This window comes from Urocampus carinirostris, chromosome 1 (assembly GCF_059441175.1).
Source record: "Urocampus carinirostris isolate Australia breed hairy pipefish chromosome 1, RoL_Ucar_1.0, whole genome shotgun sequence".
Classification (NCBI taxonomy): Eukaryota; Metazoa; Chordata; class Actinopteri; order Syngnathiformes; family Syngnathidae; genus Urocampus; species Urocampus carinirostris.
The window spans coordinates 64,400,144-64,423,236 of NC_142349.1; the positions used below are offsets into that span (position 1 = coordinate 64,400,144).

Here is a 23,093-nt window from a genome sequence, read left to right on the forward strand (position 1 = left end):
GTCATTAAACTAGCATTAGTTGTTAAATTGGTTGGTTGGTTGGATCCCTAAACCACTTTGGTGGTAGGGGCACCATTATTCAATATTTACTCCAAAAGTGATGCTAACGGCTAATGCGAAGCAAGCAAGAAAATTGATGCTATTAGCAAATGTTGCATTAGCGAAACGTGTGCTAAATCAGAGGTGGGCAAAACGGTCCTCGAAGGCCGCATGTCCTGCATATTTTTGGAGGTTTCTCTTCTCTAAATCAAGTGATACAAATGCTTATCTCATTAGAAACCAATAGGCATATTAATGACAAATTTTAATTTAACAGTGATTTTTAATCAAAATCTGCATGGTTTGATGTTTAAGAATTAATAAAAATACACTAGCATTAGCGGCAAGCGGCCGTGTACTCAATCAGAACAACATCTAGAAGTTAAATATCAATAAAGCTGGAATGAGTTGCTAATTTATTTAACATTCATTTCAAAACAGATGCTAACCACTAAACGAAGCTAGCTATCAACGTGATGCTATTCGTCAATGTAGCAAGGCTTCTCTTGAATTCAGGCATAATAAATGATCAGAGACTTAGGAACTAATAGGAAAATTTAGGTCCTTTATCATTTGATATAAATAGAGCAATCTTCGAAAGCAAATGAAAGAAAATGTGTGGTTAAATATTAGGCATGGATTCAAATACTCTGCTATTAGTGGTTAGTGGCAAAGTCACAAAAATATACTTAGTAAACAAAAGGACAGAGTTGCCCACACTTGACTTAGCCCATAGTTATCGTAACACAGCCGCTTCCCACATTAGCAGATACGATCACTTTAGTGGCTAGCTTTGACCGTTAGCATCACTTTCGAATGAATGAATGGTGTAAACAATGGAGCAACTAATGGCAGTTTTACTGACCTTTGTCATGATTACTGATGTGAATCACCTGTGGCCGTTCCTTTGGCGCCAACTGCCTCGGACTCTGATTGGCTGCCTGTCCCTATTTAAACCCACTCCTGTCTGTTGCCTTTTGTCAGTCCGTCTAGGAACCTCAGTGAATACTATGCAAGCCTTTTTGACCCTGACTCCCACATGTCCAGTTTTTGCTCCCGTCTGTCTCCAGCTACGACCCGTTTTCGATTCCCAACGACGTCTCCTCTCCCCTCCCAGCTTACGACCCGTTTCTGACCCTGACCAAGTTTTTGCTCTCCTGTCTCAGCTATCGACCTGTTTTTCCGTCCCCGAAGATCCTCTTCCGCGTTCAGAGCGACCGGCTTCCCGCACCTAGCAAACACCGGATCGTGGGCGCAGTCCTTCTTCTTTCCTTTAATAAAACTTGGTCCTGTCAACCTTTCAATTCCCAATGCTAGAATTGTGGACATAGCTGCTAGCCGCTAATGCTAGTGTATATCAGCTAAAGGTCATAAGAACTGGAAATAGTAGCTAAATTACCGTATTTAGTATTAACTTATTCAGGGATGCTTTTGTTTTTTTTCCATTAAGAGCTGAGTATTTCTGATCTGTGATCATTTCTGCTAGAATAATTGGCCCCACACCCTGAAAATAAATAGATAATAATATTTTGAAGGTGATACTAACTACTAAAGCCAAATTTGCCATCAAAGCAATACTGGCTGCATTAGAAAATATATGGTCAAAGTCCAAGATATAATCACCTGAATAGAAAAGAATAGGCCACAGAGATAATGTTTTAGGGCACATCACTTGATATCATTTGTGTAGTCAAAACAAAAACGAGTGCTACAACGCACAAGGAAGAATGCAATTTATGAAGAATCAAAGTGACCAAACAGCACAATTTTTCTTCCTATATTTCTGACCAGCCTTTTTTTTAAGGTTTTTGGTTTTGAGGGTACTCTTAGCAGCAAGATGGTGGACAATCATGTCAGCACCCTCTAGGTGACACTCATGTTATGTAAAAACAAAATACATTTCGGGACTTTTTTTTCTTTTAATTAATAAAATGCACGGATATTTAATAGTTCATTTATTTTAGCTTATTAATCAAAAGTTTTTTACACCTGTAGGAGGCGCAAAATAACACATATTGTCCCTTTAAGTTCTTTAAGGCATTTCCCTAGGGCTGTAACAACTAATCGATAAAACCGATTAAAAGCGTACTAGTTAGATCACCGATTCATTGTATTACATGACTTATGATCCACTAAGTACGTTAAATCAATGCAGATAGGAGTGTACACAATTCAGTTGTGACACTGAGAGTTGTAGTACCACTTTAGTTAGGCAGAGGGAGCCAAGACCGTTTTTATATATATATATAAAAAAATATATATATCTTGCATTTTTAAAAAAATCTTTATATCGAGGGAACAAAAAGTGCATGAAAGATACAGAGAAAAAAATCTGATAATCAGTAAATAAAATAAAGGAAAAATGGTAATAATGATATGTTTAACTCTACAAAAGGGGCATATTATATATTATTTTAATATTCTGCATGATTATCATATGCAGAGATTTGACAAAAAATAGAGTAGTGGCTTTACAGTTATGATCCGTTTTTATGGATAAAACAATTTGCTACAAATAAAATTAAATGTATTCCTCTATTGTTTTTGTTCTGTACGATAAATCCAAAAATGTTATGATCTTGGGATAAGCTGGTACATATTTGCAGGTGTCTAACATATATTTGTATGCATTTTCGTTTCTTGTTAATTGGAAAAAACACGGATGGTTTTTATTGTTTTATATAATACATTAGTTTTTTTTCTATCTGTCCAAAACTTCAATATTTAAATAAAAGGGAGGAAATTAAAAATATCTTCAATAGATCTGATTCATCGATGAATCGAAAAAATAACCGATTTTATCGATTATGAAGGTAGTCTTTAGTTGCAGCCCTACATATTGCCTAGCTGTATTTCAAGCATGTCAATGCTGAACACTGACATCCTGCTGGTTGTTGGGCCTACATACAGTGCTGTTCAAAATAATAACAGTGCAATGTGAGTAACTAGAATATCTAAGGTTTTAGTATTTTTTATTTATTGATATATGCCAGACAAGTTATCGGTAGGTGCAGTAGATTCTTAGAAAAAAAACAAGACCTAGCATTTATAATAGGCATGCTCTGAAGCCTATGCTATTGGGCAAATAGAATAGAAGAAGAATTTACTTTTATTGTCATTCTTTGTGTTAAAAAAATAGCAGTGTTGCAACCAATCTCTGAGTTCATCAATTTTGGGGAAGAAAAACAAACAAACTGGTGTGAATCATGTGTGAATAAGGTAGCGCCTCTTTAAGTATGACAAAACCAGCACAGGTTGAACATGCATTTGAGGAAAATGGGTCCTTCAAGAGACTGTTCCGAAGAACGGCGTTTTTTGATCGAGAAGTTAATTGGAGAGAGAAAAACGTCTCCAGAGGTGCAAAAAACTGTTGGCTATTTAGCCAAAGCCTAAAAATGGATAGAAAATCCAGAGACACATGGAAGACAATGGAATACAACTATCAAAATGGACCAAAGAATAACCAGAATGGCAATAGATCAGCCAATGATCAGCTCCAGGATGATATAACATAGTCTGCAGTTACCTGTAAGTCCTGTGACAGTTAGAAGAGGTCTGTGTAAAGCAAATTTATTTTAAAGAACCCCACCCAAAGTACCTCTGTTTAGAAAAAAAAATGTGCAAAAGAGGTTACTGTTCAACTGGCCTAGAGAAAAACAGAGGAATATTTTGTGGACCGATGAAAGTAAAATTGTCCTTTTTGGGTCCTGGGGCCACAGACGATGAGTGAGACGACTCTCAAACTCTGAATTGAAACCTCAGTACACATTGACGACAGTGAAGCATGGTGGTGCAAGTATCATGGGCCTGTTTCTCCTCTGGTGTTGGGCCCAATTATCGTATATGAGGGATCATGGATCATTTCAGATACTTGAAGAGGATATGGCTTTGAAATGGGTGTTTCAACTAGACAATGACCCCGAACACACCAGTAGACAAGCAAAGTCTTGGTTCCAAACCAATAAAATTAATATTATGGATGGGCCAGCCCAATCCCGGAATCTGAATCAAATCCAGAACTTGTGGGGTGATATCAAAAATGCTCTTTGTGAAGCAAAACCATGAAATGTAAATGAACTGTGGAATGTTGTTAAGCAATCATGGATTAAAATAACAACTGAAAGGTACCACAAGTTGGTTAACTCTATCCCACAGAGATGTGAAGCAGTCAAAAAAAAACTATGGTCATACAACTAAATGTGAATTTCCCTTCGGGGATGAACAAAGTATCTATCTATCTATCTAAATACCGTAAATTCCGGACTATAAGCCGCTACTTTTTTCCCTAACTTTCAACCCTGCGGCTTATTCAGTGATGCGGCCAATTTATGTAATTTTCCTAACGGCCGCCAGCGGCGCTCGAGTGTTGCTACCATTAACTGCCCTGTCAAAGCTATATTATTATTACTAAAGCTTTGAAAATTCTCTCGGTGTACCGTCTTTCTTTGTAAATATGTGTAACCCATGTATAATATGTGTTTGCAACTGTATATTTCTGTAATGTATTTATTTGTGTTTATTTTAGACACTTATTCTGATCTGTTTTGCACGGATGAACGAAAAATGAGGGGCGGAACAAACGCAGGGTGCCGAGTTTAAGTGGGGACCGCTAAAGGTGAGGGACAGACAAGGAAAGAAGAGGGGGTAAAAAGTTGGTTAAAGAAATAGGATTTGCGTGAGTAAATGTGTTCATCTGATGAATTTTTCCCACCCTTACCTTTGGAAATATACACTTTTTTCCTTGGATTACAGGTCTGCATCAAACCTTAAGTACCGGTATCATTTTCCGTTCAGTTTGCCGGTTGTGATTTTTGGACGGTGGACTTTAACGAAGGACATTTAGTTTCAATCACGGGACTTGAAGCCGGGTTTGGGTTAATTTTGTGTTTGTGTTACATGTTTAAATGTGGGCGCATGCGGCTTATATACAGGTGCGGCTTGTGTATGTACAAAATCGGTTTTCCTCTTAAAATGTGGTGGGTGCGGCTTATAATCAGGTGCGCTCCATAGTCCGGAATTTACGGTATTAAGATGTATTTTAAAATACAAAACAGTTTTGAGTTCGTACAGTCAACAGCAGACACTGCTATTTTTTGAACACACCTCTTTACTATTTAACCAATCGCACAGCCTTCAGAGTGCCTATTATGAATGCTGGGTTTTGTTCGTTTTCTGAGAATCTACTGCCACTAATGGTAACTTCTTTGGCATGTAACAATAAAAAAATATACTAAAACCTGAGATATTCTGGTTAGTCATATTGCACTGCTATTGTTTTTAACAGCCAGGGTTGGGTAGGGTTACTTTAACTTGATTACTTTCCAATTACTTTTGGATTACTCCAATACTAAATATGCTAATAAAAGACAAAAGAAACTAAAAATGAATAAAATGACTAAATTTTGTGCAGGCTTGGGGAGTAACGGAATACATGGAACGGCAAAAATGATGTTGGCAAGCTGTTTGGATTTATTTTCATTTTGTTTCTGTCACATTTTATGTTAGTTTTGCCGGAGATCAAAGCCAGGAGAGAAAGCTTACCATGTGCCGTGAGTCATAATTTGATTCATATTTAGTTTCTTTTGTCTTTTATGAGCATATTTGGTATTGGAGTAATCCAAAAGTAATTGAAAGTAATCAAGTTAAAGTAACCCTACCCAACCCTGGTCCCGACCGCACTATAATAGGAGCTCTAGTGCCATCTTCAATAGTCGTAGCAAGCACAGTGTCATAGCAGTGTCACTTTTCATTCTGAGCTTGTGCAGATGAATCCCCGAAGCCGTTCCAGAGAATCATTGATCCGTGTCAGTCGTCCAGACTCTCCAGGGGCTGCTGCGATAGTTTGGCGAGCGGCCTCAAAGCTGTGCCCTCATTTCTTCTCTCGCTGCTCTCCGTGTATAGGTTGTGCCGCTCGATGTATTCTATAACAGAGTCCGGGATCAGGTATTTGACACTCTGTCCTCTTCTGAGGGCTCGCCGGATCTCTGTGGCGCTGATCTCGTTCCTCACCCATTCTTTCACCTGGATGGGTTTAAGTACAAGCAGGGTTGGGTTACTTTAACTGGATTACTTTCAATTACTTTTGGATTACCGTATTTTCTGCACTATAAGGCGCACCGTGTTATAAGGCGCACCTTCAATGAATGATATATTTTTAAACTTTTTCCATACATAAGGCGCACCCCATTATAACGCGCTATAAGTGCATGCTGGTTTAAGATCAGGTACCGTATTTTCCGCACTATAAGGCGCACATAAAATCTGATTTTTTAAAAAAAAGCTGACTATGCGCCTTATAATCCGGTGCGCTTTATATATGGATCAATATTGAATTACAAGGTCTCGCAACTTACGGTAAGCAGCCACCGACTCCATTTTTTGCGTAGAAGAAGTGTGCTGTGCATACTGGGAAATATTAAACAACGATTCTCTTTTATCTGTGCTTTTGTATAAGGACCCTGAAATGGCTCCTATTAAAGGACACGCTTACAACGCAGAGTTTAAACTCAAGGCGATCAGTCACGCAGTAGAACACGGGAATTGAGCAGCAGCTGTTGCGAGACCTTGTAATTCAATATTGATCCATATATAAGGCGCACCGGATTATAAGGCGCAAAGTCAGCTTTTTAAAAAAAAATCAGATTTTATGTGCGCCTTATAGTGCGGAAAATACGGTACTCCAATGCCAAATATGCTAATAAAAGACAAAAGAAACTAAATATGAATAAAATTATGACTCACTGATGGCACTAGAGCTCCTATTATAGTGCGGTCAGTCATTCGGCACCAGGGTTGGGTAGGGTTACTTTAACTTGATTACTTTCAATTACTTTTGATTTACTCCAATACCAAATATGCTAATAAAAGACAAAAGAAACTAAATATGAATAAAATGATGACTCACAACACGTGGTAAGCTTTCTCTCCTGGCTTTGATCTCTTTGATCTCTGGCAAAACTAACATAAAATGCGACAGAAACAAAATGAAAATAAATCCAAACAGCTTGCCAACATCATTTTTGCCGTTCCATGTATTCTGTTACTCCTCAAGCCTGCACAAAATTTAGTCATTTTATTCATATTTAGTTTCTTTTGTCTTTTAAAAGCATATTTGGTATTGGAGTAATCCAAAAGTAATTGAAAGTAATCCAGTTAAAGTAACCTTACCCAACCCTGAGTATAAGTGTGATATTTCTACTGGGTCTAGTTGAGTCACTAAGATTTCCTTTTCATAATTTCCTCAAAACTTAGAAGAGGTCAGCAGAGTAAGTTTTGCGTTTATTTCTTAGACACGCTTGAATGAACTCTTCTTTTTTAATCTTGTTGGGGGGTTGTTCCGACCCAAACAGGCCTGATAAAAGTAAAATAAGAGCAGATAGGAACACCGGAAAATAAAGCATAAGGGGCTCTTTGGACTCAGTTGGGCATTGTTAGCACATCCTTAATGGAGGAAAATTTTAAACTTTCAAAATTTTTAGGAGAACTCAAACTACGCACCTAACCTTTAAATTTGGGATTAGCACAACTATTATTACTCCCAAAATGGGTTTGCACAGCACTGCTTCCAGTGTTTTTCAGTGTTTCACAATTAGCATTTTTGAAAAGGTTTATTTTTGTATTTTGGAGTTTATTTGTTGTTGCACTGTAAAGTGAATATTTTTAACAGACATTTCGTTGTCTGCAGGGATTCCAGTTTAAAGTTTGCTTAGTTTAAAGTAAAATAGTATAGTATAAATCCATGGCAGAGTGAAAAAATAAATTATTATAATTGAGTACAATAATACATTTTTCAGAAACCTATTTATTTTGTGCAGAATATTACATTTTTATTAGAAATGCACTGAACAAAGGGTCTTGTATCCAGCTATTTTCTGCATTTTTTAATCTATTTTTCCCTTTTTTTTGTTTTTTTCATTTCCCCCTAGCTTTTCAATTCTTCTTTCATGATTTTTCTTCTTTTTATCATATTTTCCTGCATGCTTTTTTCCCTTTTCTTGTATTCTTTTCCCCCTAACTTTTTACTTATTTTTTTCTTGCTTTAATATTTGTTTCTTTTTATATCTCTTTTCCTTTTGTATTTTCATCTTTTCCTTCTTTTGTTTGTCTTTTTTTGCCAGACTGCTCTCACCACCACATACAGAATTTATTTTCTGTTCCCTGGTAACACCCTGTTTGCTGACATGTGGTAAAAAACTTATTTCCGAAATTCGGTTTTGTGGCTTATCTAAATAGTCCCTCAATGATTTATTAAGTTGATAGGGAATAAGAATTCACCACTAGAGGTCTCTGTAACTTAGGACGGAGCTGTGTGTTCATTCGACGAAGACACATTATGGAAGACCGATGGATACCAATTTTGGAGCCTACTTCCATAATTTCTAGTTCAGACTAACTGACCTGGAAAATGTTTTGTCTGTGTCGCCAAAGCATGTCGGATTCGTGAACTATCTTCTCGGGCTGCAACCCTCCTCGACTGACACACACCAAACCGAAGCGCCCGACCACTTCCTCCATGTCGTCGTCCCGCCAAAGGCCAGGGACCTTGAAGGTTTCTAGGAAGTCTGCTCCGCACAGAAGCTTGAGCTGAGGAAGAATACCTGAAGGGGGAAAGAATGTATTACTGTAATCCCTCGCTACTTCGTACTTTGCGGCTTCAGTGCATCGCACGTTGAAAAATATTGCGCCATCCATTATTCCCGATTGCAAATTGATGCGAGTGGCTGTCGCCAGAGCACATTTTTGTCAGGCTTGGCAACTTTGTTTTTCCACTAAAGAGGGAACTGCACTCAAACGGTTCCGATCCATTATTCTCAATTGCATATTGTTGCGAGACGGGCCAGCCAGAACGCACTTCTGTTGGGCCTGGCAGCTTTTTTGTCGCTATTCCGGCCTGAAATGAACTGCACTTGTGCAGTCGCGATTCCGTTATCCCCAATTCCATGTAGCTGTGAGTGGGGACCAACACAAGGCACTTTCTGGCCCACCTAAAAATAAAATGCATGGTTGTGGTTGTGATCCAATATTCCAGGTCAATTATTGCTGACAGCAGGGGATGGTAGCGTGCTTTTTGTATGGGTTCGAGCCACTGATGCGTGCCATTGTGGCCATTAACAAAGGAACTGCACTGTTAGGGCTGTGATACATGATCCCCAGTCGATTACGGCTGAGACCAAGGGGTAATTAAAGCGCTTTTCTTTTGGATTTGAGCTACTGAAGCGTGCCATTGTGGCCAGTCCAAAATGAGCAGCACTGTTTTGGCCCTGATCCATCATTTACGGTCGACTACTGCTGAGACCAGGGGCCAACAAAGCTCTTTTCTTTTGGATTTGGGCTGCTGAAGCGTGCCATTGTGGCCAATAACAAAGGAACTGCACCGTTAGGGCTGCGATACATGATCCCCAGTCGATTACGGCTGAGACCAAGGGTCATTAAAGCGCTTTTCTTTTGGATTTGGGCCACTGAAGCATGCCATTGTGACCGGTGTAAAATGAACAGCACCGTTTAGGCCGCGATCCATCATTCACGGTCGACTATTGCTGAGACCAGGGGCCAATAAAGCGTTTGTTTTTTTAAAATTTGGGCTGTGGACATTAATAAAGGAACTGCACTGTTAGGGCCACGATACACAATCCTCAGCACACTACTGCTGAGAGCAGGGGCCGACAAAACAAATTTGTGTCATGTGTGGAGGCTTAGTCCCCCCTTCTTTGCGCCTAAATGAACAACATGAAGGCGCGATCCATTATCCCCCATCAAATAGTGATGCGAGCGGGGGCCAGCGTATTTTGTATGGTGTCACAAAAAATGTATCATATATTTTGAAATAAAGAGATCTTATTTCATCATTTTGTCAACTAATATACCAAATACATCCATGCTAGAAAGCCACTTCTTCCGGATGGCTTTTGATACCCAATAGTACGAGGGCACTTTTATTATTTTTATCTAATTTAGTCCTGTAAGTTTTTTTGTCTTTATCGTTTTTCATTTTTCGTTTTTTGTTTTTATTTATTGCTTATCTTGTTATTATATACTCAGGGATGTGATTTGACCAAAGTGAAATTATCTGAAAATTAGCGGGGGGGGGGGGGGGGGGGTGTGATTGCTAGCTGGGGGGGGGGGGGGGGAAACCAGGTAGGACCAGGGCAGTGCCCTGGTGGGGGGAAAAGTGGGGCGAAGCCCCCCCCCGGAGCTCATGGGTTTTTTTAAGTACTTTCAATGCACTCAGATGACAAAGAAATAGACAAGACAACAGCATAAATTTTCAATGTATATTGAACTATCCCATATAAAATTACAGTTTAAGTCAACTCAAAATCAGTCACATTAAAAAACATTTCCCCAACGCCACTATCTTAATTGTAAAGAAGATGGTTCCAGTGGCAAGGGAGACCCTAGACGACCGGCATCTTTCTACAACTGCAGGCGGCTAACGGGATCCAGGTCTGTAGGAAACCGCCTCAAAGCGTGCCGCCACCAGCTTTTGGGATCACTCTTAGTCTGGACTCTACCCTTCGACCTGTTCGGCTTGGGTAACCCTACCAGGAGTACGAGACTCCCGCCGACATAGCTCTGGGGGTCATGGAGACGCGCAAAGTGCCCCACCACGATAAGGTGGTGATCCGTCGGGACACAGCTAAATCCATTCACATGACCCAAACACTACTTCCTCCTAGACTTCATTGCTTTGGAATGGGTCTTTCTAGCCTGCTTCTGTGCAGCTTTGATGGTTCTTCTTGAGGCAGCCTTGCTCATTTGGGTGTCCTGTTTCACAGCAAGTTCTGTTCGTTTTGCAGACAACATAGCTGCTTCTGCATCCTTCTCCTCCCTGTACCTTTTGGAGGATGTCCTCAGATTTAGGCACAGTATGGACTGCACAGGATCCATCAGAATGTCTTTCCTTCCAAAATGGCTGACAGAGGTGGTATTTCTTGCTCTTAGGGCATATTTTACAGTCTGGATAGAACTGTATGTGGCTATGTCCATTCTGCATGCTTTGGGGTTCAGGACATCACCCATGACACTAAAAGCCCCCTCTACTTGCGGCCCATGGAAGCAACTCATGAGAGCCTTCACCATCTTGGCCAGGGTTGGGTATCTTCCAACAGCAAAGACTTGGGCCCACCAACGATCCAGTGCAATTGCCTTCCCCTCTGAGTCCAAAGGTGTTGGCAACTCACTGTCCAACTGGTATTCTCTCACCTCGAGATCATAGTTCCCCAGCTCTGACTCATCAAGGACATTGGTGACCAACGACGACAGCTTCTTCAGTTGGTTTAAAGTTGAGCTGTGTCCTCTGGCAAGTGGGTCAATGGCAGAGGCTGCTCTCAGAAGCTTGCTGTTCATGGGCAACTTTTTCTGAAGGTACAGACCACATGCCAGATATGCTGCCTTGGCTTTGGCTTTGAACTTGAACACAACTGACGACTTGTTAGAAGAATCCATCAGTTTGCTGGTGACACCACCATAGAAAATATCATTTTCTCGGAGTTGGTTGGCTTTGTTGTTCAGTTCAATTTCTGTCAGTTTACAGCCTTGAAGGGACTCTGGCTTTAGGAAACAGGACAAGAACTTCTTGAAGAAGGACACTTGCTTGTCGTTCAGCTTGTGGATCATTGGCGTTTTCGTCTCAAAGGTGATCACATAGTTCTTCAGCAAGGGCAGAACTGCTGTGTACAGGTTGAGGGTGAGAAGCGTATCCAATCTTGTGAAGAATATCTTCTCATAGATCCTCTGCTTCCTCTTCCTTCCTTCCTCAGTCATGTTCTTTTGGCCTAAAGCTGATTGTATGTCTTTGAGTTTGGCTTTGACTTCTCTTGAAAGATCCTTCTTGTGGTAGATGGCCATGATGGTGGGAAGATAGAGTTCTTTATCTCCTCTGCCAAGAAATGCATAGTAGAAGATGGTAAAGACATCCATGAGGCGTAAGGTGGACATTGAAACATTATAGTTTGAAAGCCATCGATGGCTGACAAATCTCTCTGGCATGGTGAAGGTGATGCCTGTCAGAAAGCAAATTTCTTGAAGAGCTTCCTTCAGATCGGTTGACCACTTGAAATCGTTGAAGAGATCATTATGGAGTCCTTCAATCTTGTACTCAAATGGCTTGCAAAAATGCTTAGAGGCGTTGTGGATGTGGTGGCAGGTATCCCCATCTATGTCAAGGAGATGTGGTGCTGGTCCCTCTCGCAAACGCGTCTCAACTCCAGATTTGGAACCCCGCATCACTGCACATGAGTCCATCAACACAGACACCAAATTGCTCCAGGGAATATTGTTCTTGGTCATGAGGGCTGAGAGTTCATCAAAGAGAGATTTGCCGTCAACTTTAACAACACTCAAAGATGCTAAATGTTCCACCACAACAGACTTTGTCGACGGGGAGAAATAGCTGACGAGAACACACAGGACACGGTGTAGATTGTTGCTGGTGGACTCATCAATGTTCATTGAAAAGTGGGAGGATCTTAAGTTTGTTAAAGTCTCATCAAGCATAGTATGGGCAAGGCCATACTTTGTTTTGTAGGATGCACTGGTTCTATCCATGGACAGTCCATTCAGAGCTTTTGGATCCCTTGCCAGTTCCTTTGACAGTGTGATGAGCTTTGGGGCCATGGTGAACGGAAGAGAATTTTCGGCCAGCACTCCCAACAGCATTGCCTGAAGAATAAAAGAAATTTAACAATAATCAGTAAACAATTAAATAATTTAAATAATTATTTGAATTATAATCCAAAATGTCATGCGACCAAAGTAAATAAAAAAGGATTTAGTCTAAACTTTCATGCACATTCACATGTCAGAGTATTTATTATGGTGACAAAAAAATGTTGAAAATTAGCTACAAACCATTGGAAATAATATTTACCATGCAATAAATCATTTAATCAATCATTCTTAATACATAATGGATAACAAAAACATAAAATACCTCATGCAGCAAGCTCTGATAAAAACACAATCATGCATTCGACTAAGATCATCTCTGTAACTGCATACATCAAGACACTCAACATCTTGAAACCTAAAAAGTGCAAACATGCAGCATTCATTTGAGTTTGTGTCAATGATTAACCATGTTATTAATATTAAGTAAATTATGTACCATAATAATATCGTGGCCATTAAGAAAATCAATGGTAGAATATCATACAAGTACTTAATTTAAAAAATATAAATACTGACAATAGTTTTGATTACTATTAGGCTTAATAATATTTTTAAATTTCCTAAATCATATTTTAAATGTAATAATTTATTTCTTTAATAGCAGCGTATCCAAGTATTTGATAAATGAAAGTACAATAAGTATAGGCCCTACAGTAAAGTGTTGGTGTAATGTACACATGAAAATCTATTATTGTAATTGTTAAATATTTATGGCCATTTTTATTACGTTATAATATTTTCGAAAAAAATGGGAAAACTGTCAAATAAATTTGAAAAGTTTACCACCTACCTCAAAATTCACGACTCTATCAGCAACTGGTACAGGTTGTTGGGGTGGATCACGTCTCTTTATTACCGCTTCCGATTGTGATGTCAATAAGGGATGGAGGCCGTAAAGTTTTGGAGTTTTCGTTTGGGCACCGAAACTTCCAGCGATGGAATAATTTGTCGTTCTTGACTGGAGTTCTTTCACGTGTTTTTTGCTCTTTGCGTGACTTTCAAGAGCTTTGAAACCTCTCCCACCATAGTCGATGGTATCATGACACCAAATGCAAAGTGCTTTCCCGGCACGATCGATCTTCCGAATAAAGTCATTGAACAAATTCGTCACAGTCTTCTTTCCAACATTCGTAGATAATTCCTTCTCCAACCAGTCCCATCGAAACTTGTTTTTTACAATCTTATCAATTTCTTTAGCTCGCGGAGCATCTTTGCGTTCGATCACGGACATCTTTCTTTAAACACCCGGCAAAAACGTGTGAGAAATGAACAATGGCACACTCCTATAACAAGCGCGTTTATTGGTCAACACGAGACTTCAACCAATCGCAAGTACGTTTCATTTCAGTTACGGAAACACTCAAATGGCATGCTGTCGAGACGAAATCGTTTTTTTTTACCAATTAAAACACCGGAAATTTTAAAATTTTATTTTTGGAGATAAAAAAAGCGGAATTCCGCGAATTAGCGGAAAAATCACATCCCTGTATACTGTAAAGCGCTTTGGTACAACAAAAGGATTGTTGTATAGGGCTATATAAATTAAGTACATTTACATTTACAAATTATAAACTGCAGAAAATACTAGTTTTGTCAGCCCTTAATTACACTGTGTTCAATGTCTACAAGACCTTAGCTAGAAAACGCTAACCATGTTGCGCTAGCATGCGTCAGCTCTTAGTGGATTGCCAATACAAATCAATGTGGCCCAAGGACACGAAAACGAATCCTCCCTCCCTCTTTTGGCAGCATTCATTTTTTGCTTATGAATGCGTTATAACACATTGCTAGATACAAATCCTCCAAAGCAGGCCCTAAGCTTGCGAAACAGATTTCCGAGGACCATGTGCAAAGTGTTAATCTCAAATTGAGTATTTGTGTAGCTCAGTAGCTCCAACCTCTGGAACTGGTAACCTTTTTGTACCATGCTATGCAAAAACAATTGATTAAAGTTTTTTTAAAGGTTGACAAAACTCACTTTGTGAGTGACTGCTGTTCCCACTTGAATCTTCTCGTATCCTCTGTTCGTATTCGTTAAGTATACGACCGTAATGGTACCTGTAATATAAAAGTAAGAAGTTATTTCAGTAAATGTGGGCACTGAATTTTTCGGCACTGAAAATATTTCTGGCGAAAATGACTAAAAGAGCATTTTCGGTTTCAGCTAAAACAAAAAACAAAATACCGCTTCCCGAAAGATGTATATTGTGATGATGTCGGGTCTAAAGTGAGGCGAGCCCTGCAAAGCTGGCTTTCACTAGGGGCGAGCCTGTCATTGGCGTGGCTGTTTAATTTTTACATTGCACTAGAGATGGAAGGATAAAAAGAAAATGGGAGCTCTGCCATATTCTCATACAGTAAGTTTGTTTGTCTCTCTGCTTTCAAGCTTTGATTAGCCGCTAACTGGACTTTGGCTAATGTATATAAGCTAACACGTGATACAATTTAGACGTTTAAACTCGAAAACACGTACTTTGTGGGTAATATTCAGTCTGTTCTTTCATGAAATCTCTTGGCTAGCGCTAAGCTATGTAGGGCAAGAGGGTGAATTACGATTATTATAATTTAACTTTTGCGTTTATGCGATTTTTACTCGTATGTTGCATCTTCAGATCCCTCCTTCTCTCATTTCCTTATCATTATTAATTTTCCTGTCCATTGAAAGCCTAAATACCCCTAAAATATGTATTTAAAAATGGGGAGAGTTAATTGTGAACTATAGCAGCTACAAGCTGCTTATTTTTTTTATTATAACCAGTCAATTTACCCAAAGTCCAACGAACTGACTTGTATTCTTTGAATTATCCGCAGTTTTTTTCCTTCTGAATCACTTTGTTGTCTGACTGGATTTTTTTAAAGTACTTATTTGTGTTTTTTTTGTTTTATGGGGAATATTTTCATTTTTTGTAGTACCTTTACAGCAAGTAAATGTAAAATAAGTGCAGAGACCCCTCGCTACTTCACCCTTTGGTTATTTCTGGTTCATCCTTTCGCGGATTTTGAATTGAATGTACTTTGTCATTGATATAATTGTATCGAGCATTGTGTTCTGACAGCGGGGACAGATTAGGAAGGGTTCCCTGAGTTATTGTGGTGCAACTGTTTGGGTGCGTGACTGTGATAGGCTGGTATATCAGACAAACTGGGAGGCATAGCAACCGCTAGCTTTTAGCGTCTCGCTACATCAAAAAAACAAACAAAAAAAAACATAAATTAAATAGGACTCTGAGAAAAGTCAAAGGAGCGCAATTAAATGGTGATCACGGACAGGAGCTCTGTGGATTATTATTGGATTCCAGAAGCGATTGGGGCGGCGTCGAAAAGGCAAGAGCGGTGCTGCTAGTCCGGCCTACTACTAACAGGCTAGGCTAGATTAGAATAGATATACCTTTATTGTAATTGTTACAGAATGGGTTAACAGATTGTGACAACGAAATTGGGCACGGCACTCCAGTTTCACATATTCACAGTGAGGATAAAAGAAACCGAGAAGATAAAGGAACAGAGAAGATAAGGTTATAAAAACTAAGGAAGATACGGTTATAGTTATAATTTACACAATATTTACACAAAGAAATGTCGGCATGTAGGATGTTACATACAGTTGGTATCGTAATACAGTTTGGCTAGGAAATATCCTAAGCCACCGCTGCAAACCCTGTAGCTTGCCAACGCCAGATCAATTAGCCATGAAACAGATGACCTGGAGCTACAATTTGTGGGAAAACGCTACATTAAGGACAGTTTAATTTTAATCATCACAGAGTTTTGGCAGCTAGCCAGACGCTCTCTAAATTGCTTTCTGTTTAATGCCAATGAAACCATTCATCTGCAATTATGTATATGAATGTTATTTGTAGCTCTATAATTGTTAATTTGTTACAGTCGATAATTACATCATCTCTAGCTAAGTTGAACCCTTTGGGGGCTTTCATGAAGGTGGGACGCTACTTTGAGGGATTTGCACTTTTCGCGGGGGGTTCTGGTCCCCATTAATCGCAAAAACCGAGGGATCTCTGTATCAATTTCTTTCTTTTCACTTTCGCGCTTTCCTTTTCAGTCAAGTATTTCACATTTTCGGCTTTCTGTTCCGGCCCCGAATTTTAAATCCAATACAAAACAGTATTTGTATTTGCAAATTCAACAACTTGTGTGTTATTTCGATGCCGACACTTAATCAGGAGGAACTGAATCGGTATGCGTGACAGGCGAAAAAATTCCCTTCTTAAGCTTCTTAAAAGCGGTTCTATTCCAAGGCATGCTTGGTGAAATAAAGCGAGGTGCTCAGATTCTGGAAACAACGGTCCGCTTTATGTTGTGATCAGCACCCTTGTTGCGCAAACAGGGATCACAAACAATGTGAAGGGGAGGAGCTAAAGGCGTAAGGGGATTTGCGTGAAATGTAGAGAAAGGGGGGAAGGACAATGGAAAAATGGAAGTGGTTGAATGAGGAAGGATTCGACACATTGGCTAAATTTAGCAGGGGATATTTATTACACCGGGACATTTGGGGCAAGAATAAACTACCGTAAATTCCGGACCATAGAGCGCACCTGATTATAAGCCGCACCCACCACATTTCAGGAGGAAAACTGATTTTGTACGTACACAAGCCGCACCAGTATATAAGCCGCATGCGCCCACATTAGAACATGTAACACAATCACAGAATCAGCCCAAACCCGGCTTCGAGTCCCGCGATTGTAACTGAATATAAAATACACAGTCCAAATACCACAGCCGGTAGGATGCAAACCTGGAGAGTCCGGGTACCCGTTGAAACTAATCCAAGGAAAAAAAGTCTATATTTCCAAAAGTAAGGGTGGGAAAAATATATATCCACTATTGTCCGCCGCGACAACAGGTCTCACTCACCTTTACCCCACTTCCTGTCAGCCCACGTTTGCTCCGTTCATTTTGCCGGCTCTGATTTTTGAACTGTGGACTTTAATGAAGGACATTTAGTTTCAATCGCGGGTCTTGAAGTCGGGTTTAGGTTAATTTTGTGTTTGTGTTACATTTTTAAATGTGGGCGCATGCGGCCTATATACAGGTGCGGCTTGTGTATGTACAAAATCGGTTTTCCTCTTAAAATGTGGTGGGTTCGGCTTATAATCAGGTGCGCTCTATAGTCCGGAGTTTACGGAAGTTTTAATTCCATGCGCCTTAGTAGTTCCGTGCACCTTATAAATGATAATATTCTTTGGCGGTGCATAAAATACTTTTACGATCATTAGAATTTACCTCATGGTGACCACAGTTTCAGTCCAGTCAGGCTGCAGGCTCTCCCATTCATCCACTTTGACCCAGTTTGAGCTCTGAAGCGCCATCTTGGCCATTGCGATTCTGTGCTTTGCCAGTGCCAGGCCTTGCTTGCCATAGCTGTCACTCACGGGAGACACGATGCCACCCACCACTTGGTACAAGCCTAAAGGGAAAGGATATAAATTCACTTTTTCTAGGTCGGGTAGCTGACACAAAAATAGGGAATATATGTAAAAATTAGCAAACTATTTTAAATTGAGGGTGTGCACATAAGAGGTTGAATCCCAAAATGTGTCATAACTCAAAAAAAAAAAAACTGATGTTAAAGGCAGACAAGATGGTTAAGTCTAAAAGTGACTAACTCTATATTTCGTGTTGTTGTGACTTAATATTAAGTCTTGTCAGCTACTTTTCCGTTTATTACTCTTATTCTGTCTATTTTGCTTTCTCTTCTGGAGACAAGCTTGGTCAATAATGCCTACACTCACAAGGAAATCCAAATTTTGGGACTTATTCTGCATTACTGGCCAATTTCTACGCCACCATTGATGTCCCAAGGGAAATTCAAAGGGCCATGGGACCTCCGTGGGTGGCCAACCCACTTACGAAGTGGCGTAGGGATTGTTAACAAAAACAGGGCTGCTGGTCAAGCGTTGATTTTAGGGCTAAAAAAGCCAAATCGGCAGGACAGCAAAAGTGATTTTGGAAACGGCAGCCAAGGACATGATGATGACAGAACTGTGCCTCATCGGTATTTCTCCAACGATATCGCCTTTCAACATTATTCCTGTGGTATGGAGTTATAGCAGCACCTGCCACAGTCTACTAGTGATCCCAAGAGCCAAGAAGAAATCCGTAGGTTCGAGAGCGTGCTCCATTCGGGCCCCAGTGCTGTGGAATGCTCTTCCCCCTGAAATTCGATCTGCAACCTCAGTGGAACTGTTTAAATTTAAGCTTAAAACACACTACTGTTGTATAGCATATGAATAACCTATATTTTATGTTGACAATATCTGTGTATTATTTGTTATTGCAACGTCCATTGCAGCCTAGTCATCCTGGACGAGGGAATAACTTTTGTGCGGCCTCTCCTTAAGGTTTCTTATTTTCCTGAGGTTTTGAGTTTATCCTTGCCTACACGTAGGTTTTAAATCAGGGGATGGTGTAATATTAGCCAATAGTCTATAGAGCCCTTTGAGACATCTGGTGATTAAGGGACATACAAATAAAAATGACTTGACTCCGGGCATGTAATGCAATATCATCTAGTGTGGGGGTCAGCAACCTGCGGCTCTAAAGCCGCATGTGGCTCTTTAACGCTTCCATAGCTATTCAATAGATTTTTTAAAAATGTTTCAAATTGTAAAAAATTGGAGAAATGGATCTGTATTTATTGTGTCATTGTTTTCTTTATAAAAAGTATTACATATTTAATGGCGAACTTGTATGTATTAATCGCCTTTTCTTTTAATTTAAAAATAGCTTTTTCACAAGGCTTTTATCTTTTTGCGGCTACTGACATTTATTTTTGGTCCATTGTGGCTCTCTTAAAATTCTGGGTTGCTGACCACTGATCTAGTGAAATTTACCTGCCCTTTTAAAATATTTACCAAAAAATCCAATATTGGACAGAGTTTCCTCTTCTAAAATGAGGTTGTGCTTGTTACATCATATAACATAAAAGAATTATGTTGATATTTGAGTAATCTGTTAAATAATTAATTATTTATAAAGATAAGATAACCTTGTGTTAAAATAACATGAATAATGATTATCGTTATTATTATTATTACTATTATGACAAATACCGAAATGTTAAAACCTGATTACTAGCACAAGACAGAAGCGGTTGACTTCCAAAAGAATCACTTTTAATAAACCCCCAATTAAGGCATACTTTCCTTAAATATAAATTTGGCATTTTTTACAATTTCTTTACAATAGCTTGGGTAATAATTTGTAGTAGATACATAAATTGATAAAGAACTTCAATACATATAAATAAGTAAATAAATGAAATTGTGTTGACAATAAATTAATAAATGAATAAACAAATCAGGAAACTATATGTACTGTACACCTAAAATAAATGAAGTAAATAAATAAATTCAATTAAGAGGTGGCCTGACGAATATCATAGATTTCTTGAAAATTATTTCAAAAATTACTAAATACGACCCGAGGTTCGGCTTTGATATTCTAAGGATTTGGAGAGTTTCTAATCCAAAAGGCATGTGCAGTAATCCCTAGTTATAGCGTGGCTCACCTTTCACAGTCTTGCTAATTCAAGGATTTTTATTATGCATTGTTTTCTGCATTCTGATTGGCTAGAGAGTAGTTATTTGTAAAAAGAATAAAAAAAAACATACAAAACAGATGTTTAAAGGTACAGTATAGTATTCTCCTGCTACTGCTATCCATAGAAACTGGTAGTGTTTCATGTAGGGGAGCAAACCCCTACCCCAAAAAAAACCCCTGAAGAGGGATGGGTGCCAACATGCTGTACTTACCCAAGACACACCACAGGAAGTGGTATCCCAATGACTCATGTGGTTAAGGGATCTGTTAGCTGTGATAAATATACCGTGATCATATTTGTTAAACAGATGATTGGGCCAGGAAGCATGGCGGCGCGGTGGTTACCGCGTGTGCGGCAAATTTCTGAGGTCATGAGATCAGACCTCCAGTGTGGAGTTTGCATGTTCTCCCCATGCTTGCGTGGTTATCCTAGGCACTCCAGTTTTCTCCCACATTCCAAAAACATGCATTTCAGGCCAATTGGCCGGTCCAAATTGTCCCTAGGTGTGAATAAGCGAGTGAGTTGTCTGTCTCTGTGTGCCCTGCGACTGGCTGGCAACCAGTTCAGGGTGTCCCCGAGGATGGCTGGGATGGGCTCCAACACCCCCGTGACCCTACTGAGGATAAGCGGTGCAGATAACGGATGGATGGATGATTGGGCCTGTAATGATTTTCTCTTGCTGAAGTCTGTGTAAATAGGTAAGTGTGAAGCGCATTGTAAAGCGCTTTGTTAGGTCTTCAGTGACTCGGGTAGCGCAACATAAATGCAGACCATTTAGCATTTACAAATAATTGTTTTTTTTCCTTCACATTTTTTACCTACCATGGGTCATTTCTGGAACATAGCCCATAAAAACAATGGATTACACTAAATTACTGAGAGATCATTTGATTGATTAGTTGTTAATTATTTGATCAATTCCTCCACCTCCAATACGATTTATATACCAACACAGAAGAGTATAAGAAAAGAATAGGCAAACATAGTAGTGCACAGACATCCTAATGTGATTTCATTTTTGTTTTCATTTTCTGGGGCTTTGTATTGAAAGGGGGTGTTCCTCTGTATTAGTCTATCATAACAATAAATCGACGATACAAAAGGATAGAAGTGTTGTTAATGTAATTGATTACGACGCAGTGTACACTGTTCACAATGAGATTAGATATGGCAATCCAGGATTAACTGTAGTAAAAAAAGCTAAAAAAATAATATTAGGACGGATAGGCAATAGTTACAAAGTAAACTGGCCTTGACTGACTAGTCCTCGTTTCCAGACATCAATTTGAATATCAATATAAATAGAATGGTTATATTTTGATGATAAGACTTTCTAAAAGCAGGAGAGACACGTTATATCTCAATCTTTCTTCATTTTCCTCATGTTGAGGTTTTTGAGTATCCTTGCCCTCATGTAGGTTTTAGATCAGGGGATGGTGTCTTAATAGTCTGGTTTGCAATAATCTGTGGTCTGTGCAGCCCTTTGAGACTCCTTGGGATTAAGGCCTATACAAATCAACTTGACTTGACTAAGGTGTAAACACATCCGAAAATAGTGCAATAACATCCAGCAGCAACATTGGGCGAAAGTAAGAATAAAGAATAAAATATCAATGTAGTTTTATATACACAGGCAACATATTTTAACAGCATTGTGGTGAGCTTGTTTAGATAATCGCTATGGGAAAGATGAGGTTCTGCAAATCGCAACGGAAGAACATGTTTCTGAGCCTGTTCGTCTTTGTTTTAAGCAGGGTTGGGTAGGTTTACTTTAACTTGATCACTTTCAATTACTTTTGGATTACTCCAATACCAGATATTCTAATAAAAGACAAAATAAACTAAATATGAATACAATTATGACTCACAACACGTGGTAAGCTTTCTCTCCTGGCTTTGATCTCTTTGATCTCTGGCAAAACTAACATAAAATGTGACAGAAACAAAATGAAAATAAATCCAAAAAGCTTGCCAACATAATTTTTGCTGATCCATATATTCCGTTACTCCCCAAGCCTGTAGTAATTTTATTCATATATAGTTTCTTTTGTTTTTTATTAGCATATTTAGTATTGGAGTAATCCAAAAGTAATTGAAAGTAATCAAGTTAAAGTAACCCTACCCAACCCTGGTTTTAAGGGATCATTTAGGGTTGCAGATGTTGCTGTCACTGTTTTGAACATCCTTTTAATATATTACACACAATTTGGTAGGCATAAACTTCCACAGATGAGCTCTGACCTGTACTGTGCATGTGGTCTCTGGCAAGCTCAAAAAGCCTCATGTGCTGGTTGGTGATCGGATTGAAGGATCCGCAGGCCAGCAAGACGAGCGGCACACGCATGCTGCTTAAAGTCCTTTTCACGACGTCAAAATCACCTGAAAAGGAATGGAAATCTCGTTGCACGCACTCTGCACCATTTATCATAAGCAATAGAGAAATAGACGACTCGGATTGCAGCTTAGTAGTGAGGATAAAATTAAGACACTTCCTCGATTGTATTTTGTTGCCATGTCAAACAACAATGCTTTTATCTTTAATGTCTGTGATATCATGATGCACACATGGCCATGCTTCTAAAAGCTGCATTGCAGAATCGAGTTAGACAAGGTGAGAATTTTTTATGAGAGGCACCTCAACAAGACAAACAATGGACACACACTTGAATAGAGTTAATCCTACCTTGAATGTATTTTTTCCATTTCCAAACGGTTTTTGTATAAAGCCTCATTTTGTTTTGAGGACATGTATTATGAAGAAACAGTCACAACAAACATTTCCATGGGGGCATCCATCTTGGATTTGAGGCAGGTATGACGT

At 39.2% G+C, this 23,093-nt stretch overlaps 2 protein-coding genes across 2 annotated transcripts; both read right to left on the reverse strand.

The window, feature by feature from the left end:
• Nucleotides 1-1,977: 1,977 nt before the first annotated feature.
• nmnat3 (nicotinamide nucleotide adenylyltransferase 3) lies at nucleotides 1,978-23,079 on the reverse strand. The gene is made up of 6 exons (XM_088348395.1): nucleotides 22,956-23,079; nucleotides 22,514-22,651; nucleotides 17,953-18,136; nucleotides 14,687-14,766; nucleotides 8,437-8,636; nucleotides 1,978-6,060 (listed from the first exon to the last, which is right to left on the reverse strand). Exons 1-6 carry the CDS (start codon nucleotides 23,002-23,004, stop codon nucleotides 5,845-5,847), a joined length of 867 nt encoding a protein of 288 aa, XP_088204521.1. The 5' UTR covers nucleotides 23,005-23,079; the 3' UTR covers nucleotides 1,978-5,844.
• On the reverse strand, nucleotides 10,297-14,187 carry LOC148376550 (uncharacterized). The gene is made up of 2 exons (XM_088348383.1): nucleotides 13,499-14,187; nucleotides 10,297-12,699 (listed from the first exon to the last, which is right to left on the reverse strand). Exons 1-2 carry the CDS (start codon nucleotides 13,937-13,939, stop codon nucleotides 10,702-10,704), a joined length of 2,439 nt encoding a protein of 812 aa, XP_088204509.1. The 5' UTR covers nucleotides 13,940-14,187; the 3' UTR covers nucleotides 10,297-10,701.
• Nucleotides 23,080-23,093: the final 14 nt, after the last annotated feature.